This window comes from Ammospiza nelsoni, chromosome 1 (assembly GCF_027579445.1).
Source record: "Ammospiza nelsoni isolate bAmmNel1 chromosome 1, bAmmNel1.pri, whole genome shotgun sequence".
In the NCBI taxonomy this organism is placed as follows: domain Eukaryota; kingdom Metazoa; phylum Chordata; class Aves; order Passeriformes; family Passerellidae; genus Ammospiza; species Ammospiza nelsoni.
The window spans coordinates 45,309,661-45,327,852 of NC_080633.1; the positions used below are offsets into that span (position 1 = coordinate 45,309,661).

General features: G+C 42.7%; 2 protein-coding genes across 4 annotated transcripts in view; one reads left to right on the forward strand and one right to left on the reverse strand.

Moving 5' to 3' along the window:
* The window catches only part of MYRIP (myosin VIIA and Rab interacting protein), a 209,022-nt gene extending 203,364 nt beyond the window's left edge, over positions 1 to 5,658 (forward strand). For 2 of the 3 annotated variants that reach the window (XM_059482118.1, XM_059482127.1), the window contains 4 exons: positions 1,015 to 1,119; positions 1,216 to 1,276; positions 2,052 to 2,170; positions 2,859 to 5,658. In XM_059482118.1, the coding sequence (XP_059338101.1) occupies positions 1,015 to 1,119; positions 1,216 to 1,276; positions 2,052 to 2,170; positions 2,859 to 2,891 (318 nt within the window). In that variant the 3' untranslated portion in view covers positions 2,892 to 5,658. The remainder of the gene's footprint in view (positions 1 to 1,014; positions 1,120 to 1,215; positions 1,277 to 2,051; positions 2,171 to 2,858) is intronic. The other variant, XM_059482136.1, reaches the window with a different exon arrangement.
* Positions 5,659 to 6,927: 1,269 nt separating this feature from the next.
* Positions 6,928 to 12,101, reverse strand: LOC132083374 (prolactin-releasing peptide-like). The gene is made up of 3 exons (XM_059488037.1): positions 12,073 to 12,101; positions 9,126 to 9,294; positions 6,928 to 7,541 (listed from the first exon to the last, which is right to left on the reverse strand). Exons 2-3 carry the CDS (start codon positions 9,271 to 9,273, stop codon positions 7,363 to 7,365), a joined length of 327 nt encoding a protein of 108 aa, XP_059344020.1. The 5' UTR covers positions 9,274 to 9,294; positions 12,073 to 12,101; the 3' UTR covers positions 6,928 to 7,362.
* Positions 12,102 to 18,192: the final 6,091 nt, after the last annotated feature.

Consider the following 18,192-nt stretch of genomic DNA (forward strand, 5'->3'; position numbering starts at 1 on the left):
CTGCCAATCCTCAAAGGGCTGACACTGCTTGCAGCTCTCTGCCCAGTCTGTACCCAGCAAGATGCCCTGACATGACTCTGTCAGGGTTTAATGGGATTTTACTTAGTGGAAGTATGCTCAACTCAGGACTGAGCAAAGATCTGAGAGCCTGATGTGTCTCTGATGTCAGAAGTGCTTGGCAAACTGGCAGTGGTGTTTTTTTTGGCTTTGGTCACTATTTTAGGGTAAATCTGTTAATGGGGGTGAGAGAGAGGAGGAGAGAGGCCTAAACTATGCAAAGAGGCCGATGGAAGATCTTCTGCAGAGTGAAGCCAACTGTGGCTTCTGGAGTCATTGTGAATCAGCTATTGGGTTATATGTCTGACTTCTCTGACTCTTCTTTCTCTTTGTCAATACTTGTCTCCACTACTCCCAATATCAGACTACTTTTCCCTGGCATTTTGTTTACCATTCAGTATTTTTATATAGTGTATGCCTGCCTTTATGCATGCTTGTGTTTAATATGCATATACATTTGAACTATAAATACTTAAGAGCAAATGTTTAGATTTTGTGACAGAGGATGTACTTTGCACATGTATGAAATTAATTTTGAGTTAGGAAATGTGTCCCACAAAGTCATTGTTTGAATGTAGCTCTTTAAAAACACATATTGAATGAATTTGGGATTATGCAGCTAAAGGTAATCGGGAGATAGCAGATGCAGGTTTTCTCTCCTCCTTTCTTTTTTTCCTCAAAAGGAGTAAAATGCCTCTTCCTTGGAGTCACAAGGTAGGTTGGATTGTTCTTTTACTCCATCTTTACTAACAAATTATGTCCCTTTTAATGTCAGGACTAAAGAATGCAGGAAAGTGTCAGAATTGCTGAAGAAGTTAGCCATCTGTTTATATTTTCTTATTAAAGAGGATTTTACTGGGGGAGGGTTATTATTTCAGTAGTGGCATCCACAGTAATTTTAAAACTTCTTTTCCCCCCTCCCCATCTGTCTGTCTCTCTCTTTTATTTTCTTTGAAGATTTCAGATATTGAGAGCAGAATATCAGCTCTCACTGTTGCAGGCTTGAACGTGGCTCCCTGTGTTCGCCTGACAAGGAAACGGGATCAAAAGCAAACAAACCAGGTGCCAGAACATTATGTAGTATTCAAAAAATACATTGGGGAAATCTTGCCTCTTTCTCTATAATGGAATTGAGTAATGCATGTATGTTGTTTACAGATGCACACAATAGACACATCAAGACAGCAGAGGAGAAAACTTCCAGCTCCACCAATAAAAGGTGCGCCTCAAGTGTTCTGTGAATGAGAGGGACTCTCTTTCTAAGATTCAGTAGAATGTACAGGTCAGCAAAGTAGGGAAAAGTTTAAGTCACGAAATGAACAGAGAATGCCTAATAGACTGTCCCATCCTCCTCATTTTCCATGTACTTGCATTTTATAAAATACCCCTTTGTCACATTTAAAAACATCACCACTTTCTCTTCAGTGAAAGTTGTGACAGTGACAAGTAAACAAGAGCAGAGGCAGAAGGCTGGAAAAAGCAAATGAGGAATGCTGAATACTTGCCCTGCAAGAGGGGGGCTGCTGCTGCAGCATGGCTGGGCACCCCACAGCGTGGCTGCCACCCTCCACAACACACCATTTCCTTAAAGTCTGTATTTGCTGATTTCAGTCTGTATTAATGGCTCAGCAATATTCCTGATATGTCAGAGGATGGCTGTGAAATGTCTTTATAAAATCAAGCGACTTTTTTCTTTCATGATTTTTTGTGGATTTTGGCTGGTTTTTTGGGGGGGTTTAACTCTGCAGTGCATTATCTCTGAAAATTCTAGGTTTTTGTTCACTGCACTATTCTTTTGTAATTCCACTGGTTGACATGGCCTCAAACTTTATCTGGAGTACCACAGCCTGCTGGTTTTAATTTAAATTAAATCCAACTTTTCTCATACATCTTAGGGGAAGTTTTATCTCTCTAGAAACTGTGACTCTTCAGAAGTATTTTTATATCTGCTTCAATCTCTTATGTGAAAAATCTCCCCTTTTGTATTTTTCCAGGTGAAAAAATAGATGGCTCTCCAGTTACCACTGTTAGAACGTTTAACAGAAACTTCATGCTTCAAGGATCTCTAACACAAAGAACTAAAGAAAGGAAAAGCACTGCCAAGGACTTAATGGTAAACAAATATTTTTAAAACTCTGTTAAGATCATTCAAATAGAGAGATAGCAGTATCTGTGTAGGCAGCTGTATTTCAGTACCTTCAGAAATCTTCTCTTGATAGTTTGAGAAAAAAAATAGTAGAGACTGCTGAGGCAACTCTTGAACAAATATGACTAGTGTCCTGGAAGACATCTGACTATATACTATAGAATAGCAGCTCCTGAATGTCAGCTTGTGATAATGTAGCCTGGCTGCCAGGTCTCCAGGAATGTGCTACCCATATTTTTTAAAGAATAAATAAATTAGTTATGCCCTGCATTTCAGACTTCTGAACCAGACCCTCACAGAACCAGCTGTGCATTGTAACTTGGCAGGTGAGAGTCACCTTGAATTTCACTAATTGCTGAGAAATGTTCAGAGGTTATCTAAGTTGAATTTAAGGGGTAGACAGGTCACACATTGGCTCTGCAGGATTTGAACAAAGAGGCTTCACTCAGGACACCCAGGACAGCTGTCAGTCATTTCTTCTGCAGCAGCCATAGAGGGATAAGGGAAAAAGCTGACTGTCCCAAATCAGTCTGCCACAGGACATGTGGGAAATACGTGAGGAGGTGAGAAGGGACAGGACCCAGCTATGTTCTTCAGCAGGTTTGTTTAGTTCTTCACTCATGGTTTTCTTCTTTCCTGTCCCTCTCTGTTCTAGGAACCTGCTATAGGATCTGCTGTGATGTACTAAATGTACTCTTCCCTACTGCCAATAACACACTGCCTAAGGCTGTACACTAGAGTGCCTTTTCTTAACAGCCATTGTGTATGTCCAGCTGAAAACGGACCCTCAAGAACCCACAGAGCCTCAGTTATAGGGCTTCATTTGGATACCTCACTGAGAAAGCTGTCCAAGTCTTCAGCATTGTGGTCTGCTACAGGAAACTCTGCCTTAAAGTTCTCAGAGGACTCTAGACAGGATGCTATGTTTCAAAAGCAAGGCTCCACATTTTAAGATGCACTTTTCTCCCTATCGATTGTACTAAAGTATGTAGTCTTTAAACTGCAGTATGTTTTTGTACACTCAATCAGTCATAATTATAGGCCAATTAATCTGCCAAAGCAGACCTGTGATCCATATTTGCTGGCCTCTTACTATTCATGTGGGCATCTGTCTTGTTGAGCAATAAGAACAACTCTGTGCAGTGTGTGCTGCTTTTCAGCTGCGTGGAGGGAGAGGAGAATTTGTGTACCTCACTCTGCTCCCAGGGAGTCAGTGGAAGTCTTGGGAGGGTTGGTAGGAGGAGGAAGAATTCCCTGTTCTCTGAGAGTACATCTTGCAGATTGAATGTTCCAGCTCCATAGCTAGGGATATTGCTCTAGGCAGCAGGGGTGTCATGCTGAACCAGGAACTGGTGGCTACACATGTGGAGCAGATGTCTGCTGAGTTGGGATCCCAGTGTCTGGAAACATCTGAACACTGTTAAAGAAAACCCACACCTTCATATGTCTTGTTCTTGGCACCATTGTCCACTTGGTGGTGGCCAACCGTGCTGCAGTTCAGAATAAATTGTGTCCAAACCTTTAAGATTGGAAAAAAGAGGTGAAAGTGTTGGGGATCTCTGCTGACTGACTGGCGGTTGAGGGGTGGCTGCAGCTTGCAAGAGATTCCTTTCTGATGTTTACTGGTGTTTCTGAGAAGGAGGCAAATGTAGCCCAGACATCAGCCCCTATACTAATCTGGAGCCACCAGAGAGTAGCTGGGACCTTTGCTGGTGCCAATGGACCCCACTGTTACTGGACCGCTCTGAATTGGATTGTGAATAGTAATATTCTCTCTTTCATTTCTTGAGACCCTTAACAGGTGAGTCAAACTAGAAGGCCATTTGGCAGATGCCCAGGAGGGAGGATGCTGTTTACAGGGTGTCCCTCTCACCCTTTTGTGGGAGAACATTGCAAATCTGTGCTTTTTTTTGCTCTGAAGAATACAAAGAAGGTAGTCAGAGGAGGTGATAAGCCAGTGAATCCCTTACCTTCCACAGCAGTTGCAGAGCAGGTACCCAGGTGCAGATGGGGTTGATGTGAAATGTGCTATGAAGGAAAGCATGGGCTGGCAAGTTCCCCTCAGCATTAAGGACTGCTGAGCTCTCCCAAGAGCTGTGGGTGCCAGGAAGGAGGAGTTCCTTCATTCCCTGGGCTCCCAGTGAACACCCACAAGCAGAGTGCCACATGTTACCTGCCATGCAGCAGGAAGGCAGTTCCCTGGGACACCAGGCCATGAAATGTCTGTGGCTGGGCAAATTCCTGCAAAACGGGGCAAATTTCCTGACTAGGCTGGATTTAGGGCGTAGAGTGGGGAAAACAAGTAATGGCTGGATGGGTTGATTGGAAAGACGGTGCCAGTTGCAAATCTGCCATCCACATTTGACATCTAGCTTGTCAGTACTCTGATGTCCAGCTGCATGTGAGGAACCCTTGGAATAAATACAACCATCTTCCCACTTAAAATACATAAGTGTGACTCCATTCCTTCAAGGAATTTTCATCTGCCCAAGATCTGACCCAATGTCTTCATTCTGGGTGAAATTAGGCCTTCTTTTCCTCTCACACAATACTAGTTCTCTGAAATTGGTTTGCACAGATGTGAGGGAAGAATTTGGCCCACTCTGTTTAATATATAAATATATATATAAAACAAATAGATTTTATTTATATGTGCAATCCAGAAAAGGAAATCAAACAGAGTAGGATGCCTAGTAATTTTTTTGTTTTTCAGTCTCCTCTTCCATTGACTGTTCTTGTGTATGTATACAATACATTCCCAGGTTCTGGTTTATGCAGGTATGCGTGTTATGAAATGTCATTAATGGTGGTTGGTCTGCATATTCGTCTAATAAATAATAACTAATATTGTGTATGTAATATCAATACAGAAATGGCTAATTTTAATAGAATAACTCTCTGGCTTTTGTTCTGTTAGTGTAATTTAAACAAGCCAACAAAGTTTGGAGTAGGTTGTTTTCCTTAAGAGGCATGAAAAGCAACTATTATCGTGTTACAATGTTAAAATATTCAGTCTTCTTTGACAGACAAATGTGTATTGTGTAGGCATTGCAAAAAAAAAAAAAAAACTTAAAAAAAATCCCACCTGCTCTAAGCATTTGAATTTTTACAAATGTTTATTGTGCCAAATACGTGCAAAGATATAATTTACTGTTTTAAAAAAATCATAAAAGCATATGTTATAGCACACAAAGAATTATTTTGTCATCAGGTGATTTCAATCTTTAGTGTTAATATTTATATTTAGATTAATTTTTATAAATGAAAATATTTTAATGGGTAAAATGAAGACTATATGACCTATTTGATTAAGTTTGAGTGAATATTAAGCTTGCCTTGTTGTTGTTATCTGCATACTCACCAAGAATTATTGTCAAGAGAAATTATAAAAGAGTAAAAGCGATTTATGAAAAGAATGCCTTTTCAACGACTTGATTCATAAAGAAAAAGAAAAATTTCTTCTCTGTTGTTTGGATTTATGTGCACTTTGGCCTGGAAGCATGCAGAACTCACAGCCACACATGTGACACCATCACAGCTGGGACACAGGCATCTCCACAGGGCTGCCAGGGTTTGCCGAGAGCAAGGGCACACGCTCGGTTCACAACTCCTCCTCCTCCTCTTCCTCCTCCTCCTCTAGGGCTGGGGTGGGAGGAATCCTGCTAGGAACATGTGCTGGTAAGTCTTCTCCAAACCATCGAGTCTGTTGGCTGAAATACCATCTCAAGCAGTTTCTCAGGCAGAATTTCTTGATCTCTCTCTGGGATTGCTACAAAAACTGAGCAAGAACCCTGCCAATAATCTTGGTCTCGCACTTCCAAAGTTCCTTGCAATGAATATGGATCAAAATATTTATGAGCATATCTTCTCCACTGTGAAAGCATTCAGTAAAATTGGTGTGTTTTAAGTAATAGTTTGGGTCAGCAGCTTTGTTGTATTATTAATGAAAGTAACTCCCTTATTATAATAAAAACCCATCCTTTCCTGACAGGCCATTTGCAAAAAGAGAAAGTAGGGTTAAAATGTCTGCAATGGTTAATCCAGCCATTATTCTGTTTTAGTAGTAATTCTCACAAAGCACAACTAGAAGTGGAAGTCCATTCAACTTTATCCTTTGCAGAATGATTCATGGCCTGGATTTAACCATCAGTTATTACCTAAGTTGTAAACTATCTTTTTTGGATATGAGCTATAGATAAAACTGTATTATTCCTGCCAATAGTTATTAATCAAGATGAAACACATTGTAAGTAACACTTTTTATAAAAGTAATATAACAAAGGTATATTAACATGAGTAAATAGAGGTATTGAGCTGCATCTCCAGCCTTATTGATATGGACTAATGGAGTAGATAGTACATGGCTTGTGATCCTCAAAGAGCAACTTTAACTGACTCAGACAATGTACTTGGAAATAATTACATTGTTTTAAAGGGAATCAGTTCATTCAGGCCCTTGCTCCTTTTGGATTATGGTTTCTGATTATATGCAGAAGGCACAAAACTACTCCAAGGAGTTCAATTAGCCAATTTTTTTTTTTCTTCAGCAGGGAGAAAATACTTATCTTCAATAGGAGCTCCTCTTTGTTCATTAATATATCTCTCCAGCAGTACAGGAAGAATTGTGGAGGGCCAGTGGGCACTTCAGCAAGGCATTCTTAAGAGTGGATGTTAACAATCTCTATAAAAGCTACACACAGAGAACCAGCATTTCATGCCATTAATGCAGGTACATTAAAAATTGGTAAGAGCCTTTTGTCTTTCTTCCAACCATTGCTTTTTATTTTTATATATCAACAGCCATTGACTTTGAAATGTGACAGGAAGGTTTCATGATACATTTAACACTGCAGAGTTTAAATCCCAGCCCAAAAGCCATGTGGGTTTTGGATAAACCTAGCAGTAAACAGGATTGGGAGATGGCTGGGGATGCACAATGAAGAAACATTTTTATAAGCAGTGGTGGCACTCAGTGCTGGTGTCCATACATTGTCTTTTACCTGCACCCTGAACATATTTCTTTTTGAAGGTACTTGCACAAGGAGCAGAAAGAAGAGCAGGGTGTGATTGCTAGGCAAAAGCAGAACTGTAGGTCTGAGGTGCAGGGGAGGACACAATTCAAAGAACAGAGGTTGGGTTGCCACCTTGGGGAACAGAGATCACCAGTCACTGTCCTCTGTGTCCAAGGATTTTTGCTCCCACAAAGCATTCAAGATGAAATCCAGGTGTCTGCTCACAGGCCTCAGGCTGCCACTGCTGCTTCTCAGCTGCCTCTTCCCAAAGCGACCGATGGGGCGAACACCGCGGCCCACATACCAAAAGGGGTCGATCTCAGGACCTGGAATTCAAAGCATTCCATGAGGATGTACCACTGTACTCGGAGGCAGTGCTTTCTGACCATCTTGAGGATGTTAGACAGCTTACTTGGCGCCCAGGAGAAAAAAAAGAAAGGAAAGGCCATAGCCAGACACACAGCTTACTGGTGGCTTTGAGAGTTACTTTCCATATGTAGAGCCCAAAGGAAGAGGATTCCATTGCAAAATTAATTTTATCCATCTGGGCTGCAACCTGCATTTCTAACATGAGCCAAAGGCCCATCCAAATTTTCTGCAGTAGGTACCAGGTACACTATTTCTACAGGTCAACAAATTCACTGGATTGCAGAGGGGGTTCCTACATGAGAGGTAAACATGAAAAGTTAATTCTTGTTCACTTAGGAAGTTGTTTTCATGGATGACTAATTTTTTTTCTTTTAAAGTTCTGATTTTTGTGGTTACTGCACTTTTGGGGCAGGTCTGCAAAGATTTATAGTTTTATTAAAAGACTATATTAAAAAGAATATTTAAAAAGCATTAAAGACTATATTTTTAAAGATAGAGCAGCAAGGAAATTCTAAAACATGTTGGAGATGATGCCACCCTAAAGGAAATCCCAAATTATTCCAGAGACAGACAACTGTCAGGAATAGGAATAAATTACAATTTAAGTGCATTATATATCATCCCCATCACATGAAAGGTTCTTGACTGAGACTTTCTTGTCCCTCTACTCAAGGGAGGAGGAACTTCCCCTGTGCATTTTGATGCTTGAATAGAGGAAAAAAATCACCTTGCCTTTAAATTTCTCTGTAAATCGATCTTTTAAGTCTTTTAGCACCATGTTTAACAGCCTTCCTGCTCAACAAAACCCAAGAAACTTTCACCTGTGTACCTAAAACCTGAAGTTCCCAACACCTCTATTTTCTTTAATGGGGAGAGGTGTGGCACTGAGCCCACACAATTTACTGTCCACAACCCCTCTCTCCCACTCCACCTTCCATTATCAGCCTATACTCCGTGGGGAAGATGAGATTTCTTGGTGATTTTCTCAAAGATCTTTTGGATTGTGTGCTAGTTTAAACTTGGGATACATGGTGTCATCCCTGACCTGGATACTCTCAGTTCTTCACAGCATCTCTGAATGGAGATACTTCAACCACTTATATTTGCACTTTCAGAAAATTCAGAGTCCCAGACAGAACTGAAGATGTCTGTAAAGTGAACTTAAGCTCCTGGGCCATTACTTTTTTTTTAGTACATAGAAGTAGTTGTGTACGTCTACAGAACACAGCTGAAAATTTAGTGCTTAAATATTTGATGTATACCTCTTTACATTTTCTTGTCTGTCCTTTGCACATTAGTATCTTCTCTGATATTTATCAAAAATAATGCTATTTGCCTTGGCTAATTAAGGGCTGTGAGAAGGACATGAGGTTCTGTATATGCACTGACAAGTGCAAATGGAAGCACAGGGCTTCACACCAAGGTGACACCATGGAAGCACCTGCGTGATTTGCTCTTGAACTTTGCCTGACAGCCCAGCTCTGATCCCTCAGTGCAGCACAGACTCTGGGGTCACCATGTCAGGTGAGACTCATACTTACTTCTGTTGTCTATCTGGTGTTTAAATGGCCTGCTCTGTCCCGAGGCAAAGCTGAGCGACACCAAGAGCATCAGGACATAGACAGTGACTAGCTTTAAGTGGTTTGGTGACCACTGGGCACGTGGTGTCCAGGAGATTGGATGCCACATGATGGAGCAGTTCTGGGAAGGCTGTAAGGAGAAGAGTGAACATGGGGAACACATATGAGTTAAAGCTCTCAAGGTGAAGGAATGTGTCAACTTTAACAGTATGTTCCCATCCATCAAAGCCATTTCATGGCTCTAAGTTTTGTGGAACACTCATGCTGGAGATGTCCTGGACATTTCTGTTTGAAGGGAAAGGTTATGAAATGGGCCATCTACTGAGGTAAGAACTGGAGAGTTTTTCTCTCCAGAAGTGAAAGCTTTCACAGGACACTTGAGTCCTGTCCCTGAGCTCACTGCTGATTCTGTATGGCTCTCTGTATAACCACAGGCACTGGCCACCCAAGTATGTTTTAGCCACTACCACCAGCATCTTCTCCTTGCTTGTAAAATGTGTCTAACATTTGTGTTTTACACACTCTTTTTACAACTAAATGCATTTCAGTATGAATGGCAATGCTCCTCTTGTACCATTACCCCCTTTTTTGCCAGCATGCAAAATTACAATTTACAGTTACAGTTTCCACTGGTAGATGTCCCAGTCCTATAAATGCACGCAGATGCAACAGAATGAGAAATCCATCCTAGCTTCTGTAGGATGGGCTGAGCAGAACAGAAGGTGCTGAGCTGGGAAAGTTGCATCCAGGAAGGGGAGGGAGCCAGGCTCTGGTTACCACTGTCTCTTGCATTTTGTACAAGCTTCCTCATGGCAGCTCTCCCAGCTGTCACACCAGGACAGTCTGTCTTGTGACATGCAAGGTCTGCCTCTGCATTTGACATCCTGGAACCTCTGCCTATAGAGCAGGAGCCTATTTGCTTAAGCATCATGTAAGTGATGTAGACATACAGGTAGAGAGGCTGTAGGAAAACCTCTCAGCTGTGCCTACACAGTGACTTCTCTTTGTGTATAGGTGGAATTTTTCCCCAGTTGCTGCCAAAATCTTAGCCTGCTTTCAGTAAAGGCAGAGCAGGAATGAAAATCTTTGATGCAAGATGCTCCCAAATACACCAAACAGGCAACACAGCAAAAACACATCAAGAAGTTGGTTGTGTCTTTCACTAAAATGCAATCAAATCTCCTTCACCCCTAGTATTCAGTGAAGGTTTATCAAGGGTGAAACTGACAGTGGCTTACCAGGCAGCTTAGAGGAAAGTGATTTTAACTCATGATTTCAGAACTGCAAATTAACTTTTTCTGACTTGAAATAATCTCATGACAATCAGGATTAAATTGTCTTAGCATGTAGAATTCACCCACATGGGGTGAATTCTGCCTTCAGCTGGGGTACCTCTCCTGCTGCTCCATTTTTAGCAAAACCTTAGGTTCAGGGAGGCAAAAAGAAGGTGTTTTGAGGCATCTCTGTGGTGTGTTTACAGGGCTGCTGACAGGTTTTCCCGATTACTTGCTCCCTGGTTTTGTGTCTTGGGGTTTTTTGGGAACAGAGTTACAGAAAGAAGAGCTTGCCTTGAGCTCATTGTTGATGGAAGACAAAAATACAGAGAAAAGCTTTTAGCACACAATTTTTCCTAAGCACTGCTGTGCTTCAGTCCCCACCAGCTGGTCCTGTGCCACTGCAGCCACTTTGAACAGCACTGATATATATTGAACTTTTTGTTCATACCCTTCTCCTGGCTAGTGTTTCTGTGAAGCATGTCATTCTCACTGCTCCTCAATAAGTAATATGCCACCCTAAATAATCAGGGCACTCAGCACGTCTAATCCTCCCTAATTTTTCCTACACTTAATTGTCCCACCACTGTTTATATGGGAAGAAACAGAGGCTGAGGTACTGCTACAAACTTGATCCAGAGCATTTCTAACACCCAGCTCCATCTTGTCACTAAGCAAAAAGCCTGGTTACCTATGCACAGACTTTTCAAGAGTTGTATGGCTGAGATGGTCTGTGATCTCCTCAGGTCCAGACCTGCAGCTTCCTTCCAAAAGGAAAATTGAAAAAGAACAAGACTTCACACAGTCAAGCTGAGTGCCTCCATTTTCAATTGTTAAATAATCATGAAAATTTTAAAACTGACTAGTTGCAACCAAACTTGACACGATTAAAAGTTTCAGGAATAATTTTGCTCCTGAAGCTCAGCAAAATTCAGTGCCACAGTCATTTGATCAACTTGCCACTTCTGCTTGGTGCCCAAGCAGAGTCTTTAAACTTTGGCTGAGCAACATCTGTGACAGAAGTCTGGAACTTTCATCGACATCAGAGGGGAAAATTAAAACCATAAATGAAGCTACAGTGAAGTAGCAGTATCACAGCTTGCCATGGGTCTGCTTCACAAGGAGTTGGAGATCAGCCTGGCTCTCCCTCTGGGCACACAGGGCTCTTATCATACCAAACTCAAGCTCTGCTGCAGATGAATCAGGTACACCCCTATCACGGCTGTCCTCGGAAGACAAGATGCTATTAACTCTTTACACCCTGAAGCAGCATCTTTGTTGAGATCAGCGGCTGTGTACACCCCCTCGGATGGAAAGCTTTCCTGTTGGAGGCAGCCCCAGGGATCGGAGCCCGTGTGAGCGCAGGCCCGGGGCGGGCTGGTTCAGGGCCGGGAGGTGCGGGGCTGTGCTGCGGGTCCCGGCCGCGCTCTGCCTGCAGGCACAGCCTGCCCGCGGGGTCAGCCACCCCGCCTCGGAACGGGCCGCTGCGCTAACAAAAACTGGGCAAAAGTTACTGAGCACAGGGCACAGCTGTGAATGTGAACCCGGGTAAGCTACAGCCCAAAAGGAAAAAAAGGAAATTCAGCAAGAAAGAGCCTGGACAAGCGCTGAAGCAGACAGGGGAAGGCACTCACCTGCGTGCACAGAAGCTGCTGTCAGGTAGTCGCTGCTCCAAGCAGAAGCAGGGCAGCTGATGGGGGCATGTGCCTTTTATACTGGAGGGAAGTGGACTTGAAGCAGGGAGGGGGAGTCAAGAGGTGGGCCAGCAGGACGTCAGCAGTACCGGCGAGCAGGATTTAAATTTACAAAAGGAGGGGTAGGGAGAACGGAGGCTCTGTTAAAAAGCCACTGATCAGGGCAGGGAGCAGGGGTTGAAGGCAGGGCCAGGGGATTTTGGAGGGGGGTGGCATGGCAGGATAGATGACTGAGTCCCCAGGCCCACCAGGAAGGCAGCAGAGGGAAGGGGGCTGCTGCCATGTCCCTATGGGGGGGGCGGGGGGGGCATGGACAGAGGGGAGCAGCTACATCTGCAAAGGACAGCCAAGCTCTCTGTGCTGCCCAGCCGAGATCTCTGTCTGAAGAGCATGTCTGCAGGGGGAAACACTCGTGGCTGAGGATGAGTTGTGAGGCGAAAGAACAGATGGACAGTGGGGAGCCATCAGAGCCAGCAAGCTGGGACAGGCAGTCCACACACTCCTTTCCCAGCCCTTGTTCCTCTTGCTGTTGTCCGATCTTTGCTTTTTCCTTAGGATCTTGATGGCAGCTCTTATTTCATTCAGCCCCAACCCACAGCTGGGATCAACCCATCCATGCATATGGTTTAAGTCACACTGCAACACAGCACACAATTAGCTGATTAAATAAGTAGTGATTCAGTGCTTAAGCAGGCCTTTACTAGTTTTGTGGCAGAGAAAATTTCATGTGCATGAGGCCAGCATCTCAAACAATATTGTATTTCCACAATAGGTGTCTCTTCTGAGTGGTTATTTTTAACCCTGTCTCTTGACTAATGTGTCACCACGGCCTTGCTGTCAGGGATCTTGCTGCTCTGGAAGCTAAGCCCTTGTTTACTCTGGAGCTTTGCAGGGGAGAGCAGCTGAACTGGCAAGTGCTGCACTTCTTGGGCACCATCCTGCAGAGAGGCTGAGATGTGAAGCGTAACTGGGCTTACTGGGAGCCACAGGCCCTCTCTTCACAGACCCATGTTCATGTTCTGCTCCTGGTGAGGTACCCAAAGGAACACTTTTAAGGCTGTGCTTTGAAAGGGGGCTCTGAGGCCTGACCCCACCTGTAAACTGAGATTGCATAGGAAATCCTGCAATCCCACTAGGATGAAGTTCAGTAGCAAATATGTTGCATTTTTCTATAAAGACACTTCAAGTTGGGAAAACATCAAAGCACAAATAATGCTATTTCATTGTAGGCACCTCTCAAAAGAAATGAAATTATTTTATTTGCTATGGGTAATGTGTAAGGTACTTCTATGAGGAAGCATGATGAAATGTTGCCTGGCCCTGCCCTTACTCACCATCCAAGCACCAAGTACCACTGGGAGAGTACAGTCACTAATTGCAGGGGTTTTTCATTTCTGTATAATAGTTTGGTTTATGAGTACATGTATGAACGAAAACTGTAAAGAAACCTGAGAAAAACTCTTCCATTCTCCAATTTGCCCCCAACAGCAGCTAAAAGAAGTGTCTTCCTCATCCAAGTTTTCAAGAGTTTACTCAGACTACTCAGGATCATAACTTCAAAATATGAAGAGCACTTCAAGTCCATGGTAGCACAAAAGGTCTTCCTACAGCTATTAGAATCAATAATAGATATACATGCTTTTCTCAGAAATCTCCTTTTAGCGTGTTCCCTTTGAACCTTGAAAACACTCCCTACCTAAAAATCAATCAGCGTCCAAGAACCAGGCAGTGGCTGTGCTTCTGCCGTGCTAATTTTGTGTGCATGTGTGCAGAGGGTATCTTCTTAGTAAATAAAACTCTTCATGGCTTCTCATTGTAGATCTTTTCCCTTACTGCTTTTCACATTCATTTTGATCAGAAAATGTGAGTATCTTTTCATGGTCCCTAGTGGGCAATTGCTGGACTAAAGGTTTCTTTTCTCCAGGATATACAGGATATGGGCTTTTCTTGCTTTGTTGTTTTGCTAGTGATCCTATCATCTTAAAATAGAAGCAAAAGTTTTTTTCATCCCATTTACTTTTTCTAGTCCTGCTGACATTGCAATATGAGCCTTTCCACAGCACAGATAATTTTCACTGATTGTCACATGCATGGAAGTTGCCATATAAAACAAAATTATGCAATGTCTTCATATTAAGAATGTTTGCCTGTTGGTAAAGATTGCTTGCAAAATAATACACCATATAAAAATACCAAAAAACATCATTATTAGGAGAGCCAGCATTTAAAATGCTTTAATATTATCATCTACCTTCATTCTGGCCTGAAGCTGATCCAGTGCAGTATCTTGGTTTTGACAGTGGACAACAAAGGACATTTATGGAAAAGTGTAGAAACAGAGTAGCTTATTTTTACATTCCTCACTATACTCTTCTCACAGACCCTCAAGGCCTGTGGTCCAGAAACTTCCCAAACCAAATGTTTATGTGTGGTACATAGCCCTTGATGGGCTTTCTTCTCTTTCACTGTTGCTTCCTGAACCCATGTAAAAACTCAACATCACAAAATTCTATGCCAAGGATTTCACAGCTCTTTCTCTGCTACAAGAAGGATCATGGCTGTGCATCGGTTCTGGACACACTACTTGCCACTTTCAAGAGCTTTAATTTTCTCTTTCATTCAAGTATTTTCATTTTCACTTTTAATCATTCTGACTTCATGAAAGGGTACTGTAAAATGTTCTCAGCAATTAAGACAAATTATGTGACAGCCTGTTTAAATGAGCCTCATCAGGCATTTCTCTTACCGAAGTAAACTTTACTTCATTCTCATTCACTGGACATCATCATTTCTATCTACCAGACCACAAGTGAACCACCACAGTGCTAGGTACAGTACCCACAGGCTTTCACAGAAATCATCCTGGCTTCTCAGGGTCTTTTCAGGCAGCTGTGATTTTATTTGATTTTGTTACCCCATCTATAGCAGGGCAGATGCTTTGGCTGAAAAAAGCAAGACAGCTCATGCAGCACAGCAATGTGAAAGCCACTCAACTTGGGAGGAACTGGGAAAGAGCTGTCAGGGGAACCAGGGTTGTGAAAGACCAAACCAGAAAGATTATCTAGAGGACAGCTTGGTCTGTAGTGAAGGTGCAGAGGTTTGTGTGTTAAAGCTTCCATTCTTTTCCTGCTTCTGAGGGAGAGGCTGGGCACATGCTCTCTTCTTTATAGAAGATCCTGGAGAAGAATTCAAGTCCTGCCTCATGCACAATTAAAGACGCCTGCATATAGAATTCCTGCATAAGTTACGAGCAGGAACAGGGCTGAGCCAGGTGATAGCTGGAGTGTCTCAGTGGGAAGGCTGACCAGGGATGCCCCGGGATGCAACTAAATCAAAAGGCAGTAGTAGATACACAGGTGTCAAGGGCTGTGAGGAGGAAAGCAACTTCCCAAGGTAAGGAGAGGTCAGGCTTCTGGGCAGGGAATGCTGAGGGGGATGAATGGAGATGATAGGAAGGTATTGCCTGGAGGCTAGAGTGACCCAAGAGGGTCCAGGTACCCTGATGCAGAGAAATATTATTTGACAAGACAATACCAGACCAGAAGCCAACAGTGAACTACAGTTTTGATGACAAAACCTCCCATTTAGTTTTCTCAAAGAACTAATCCAAATCTCCTTTTTTCTGTAATTCTTTTGCTGGTCAGAGCCTTCTAAAAACAGAAGGTGAAAAACCACAAAAGCAAAGACATTTGATGCAGTTGGATGGAGAAACAGCAACTTTTTTCTCCTCCAGCTCACCATTCTTATTGTTTCACATACCAGTCTGGGAGAAGTTTGCAAATGCCTTGAACTACTGCCTGACCTATGAATCTGCCCAGCCTTCTGTAGTGGGGTGGAGGTCCAGTTGCACTAAATGAGTTTGGAGGGCTTATGAAAAGTTGTATTCAAACCTATTAGAAAACCGTGTCAGTTCAGTCAACTACATGAATAATATCTAATAACATCAAAGAAACTGTTCTCTACTAATATTCAGGTTCAGAGAAAAGCCAGGACTGGCTTTATTTTGGAGCTACTTTTTTTTCTAATTTGAGAAAGAGGACCATCTAGTGGTTAATGCCAAACTTATCATCTTCTTTGCAATCATTATTGAGCAGGGAATGAACCCCCCACGTTTCAAATGAAAACATGTGTATCTCACGTAACTCTGGCTCTCTTGAGCCAGGCTGGATATCCAGGTGTTTATCATCAGCACAATTTCCAGTTAGCCTAGGTATGCTTAATGGGACAACTTGTTAGCAGCTGGGCAGCTCAAGCACAGGCTGCAGCTCAGGACTTCAGCCACAAGCCCTTCCTTAGCTCACTATAGAGGCTTTGCACCAGAGTTGGAGCTTGGATGGAAAAATACAAGTCAAGCTTGGCATGGTTACAGCCACTTTCAAAACTATTCTGTTGATGGAAGAGGGAGGATTTCTTCTGGCACTTTTGCTATTCTTCTTCCCTGACAGAAAGCTACTAGGCAGCCTTCTGCACAGAGGTTTGGGATGTGCAGATTCCAAATGCAGTGGGATATTGTAGGTAGTCATGTAGTGAGAGCAGGGAAGATTAAAGTTCAAGAAGAAGAATCAAGGTTGGAAATATTTTTGCATATCTCTCAGGGATCCGGCGCTTTGACATTATTTTCAGAATGCCAACGTTAGGCCAGCATATGCTGGCTTCTGGCGCTGGAGTGGAGCAGCATTTGTGCATAGAGCAGTTGCACTGCTGGCATGCAGGATGGAAATTATTGCTGCTACATACCATTTCATGCCATTTGCACATTTTGTGCACAGTCACTTTGTCAGGCAACTCAAACTGCTCTTTGAACACCATGTGCTTCAAGCAGTAATTGGGTTTCCAGGCCATTGCAAGGACAGGTCAGCATGCAAGTCTGACATTTCTGGTAAGGCAGGCTGCAGGGCCAGGAACAGGAGATCTGCCTACCAGAGCGAGCCCTAATTAAATTCAATTTTGGCTTTGTAAAAGCTCCTAAGGTATAAAACTCAAAATATTGGAGTGCTGCACCTGAAAAAAATAGCACTATATATTGAAACAGTGTCTGTAGAAAGTAAAAAACAATGTTGTTCATTCTGGTTATTACAGAGGGGCAGGTGCAGACAAGGGTGGCCTTTTACATGCACACAACCAAAGACAGATGCCCTACAGAGTCCTAAACTAAAGCACAGGTTTAGCCCTACTGCATAGCTGACTTTTTTTGCCTGATGCAAGGCTTTCTCATGCCATTTCCAGCCTATTTTTCCAACACAGCAATCCTCTGGAAAAACAAAGTTTCTTCCACTGGTCTGGGTTACCCATACTCAAGAGCACCTCAAGTGTTTCTGAGAATACCCAGTGAAGGTAAGGTTCTGCACTAGAGTGACATTTTTTACTAAAGTGTACTTTATGGCTTTAGTATGTCATATTTATCCTCTGTATGTCAGTAAGCCCCTGGTTTTAATCCCTGAGGCTTATCCAGTCATAAATAACCTGTAATGATTCACATACAGCTTGACAGATGAACTAAAATACAGTAAAAGGCAAGCAAGGGGATCTCTAATTGCTATTCATAACCAAGTCTTGCAACTATTACATTTAAATAGCTTGAAGCTGTGATCAAGTTAATTAGAGATGAAGTTCTTTTCTGGCACTGTAGTTGGCAGGTTATACATTAGTCATGGAAAGACTAGAGTCTCATTCCTAAAATACTGCTTAAACCCTGATGTCTAATATTAGTGAATGAGATTAACTCCAGCCTCAGCTCTAGGACGATCTGAAATTTAACAGTTTTCAAAATGTGAAATTTAACAGTTAAGTAACACCTCTTATCTTTACTTAGGTTTTAAACCTATTTTAATTGCTTCTACCTCTTTTGCTTGCTGCAGCTCCATGTCTCTTTGTCCCCTTTCTTCAGTCTGGCGTGACTGGAAGCCCCCCACAACCAGGACTTTCACAGTCTATTGCCACAAGTGACTGCTCAAGAGCAATGGGAAGGACTCAGTCAGGTCAAAGGACCTCAGGACAACTCTCCTGCTGAGGGGCAATAGCAGGAGCAGCACATCTCCAGCAGGATGCCACCTGCCTCTG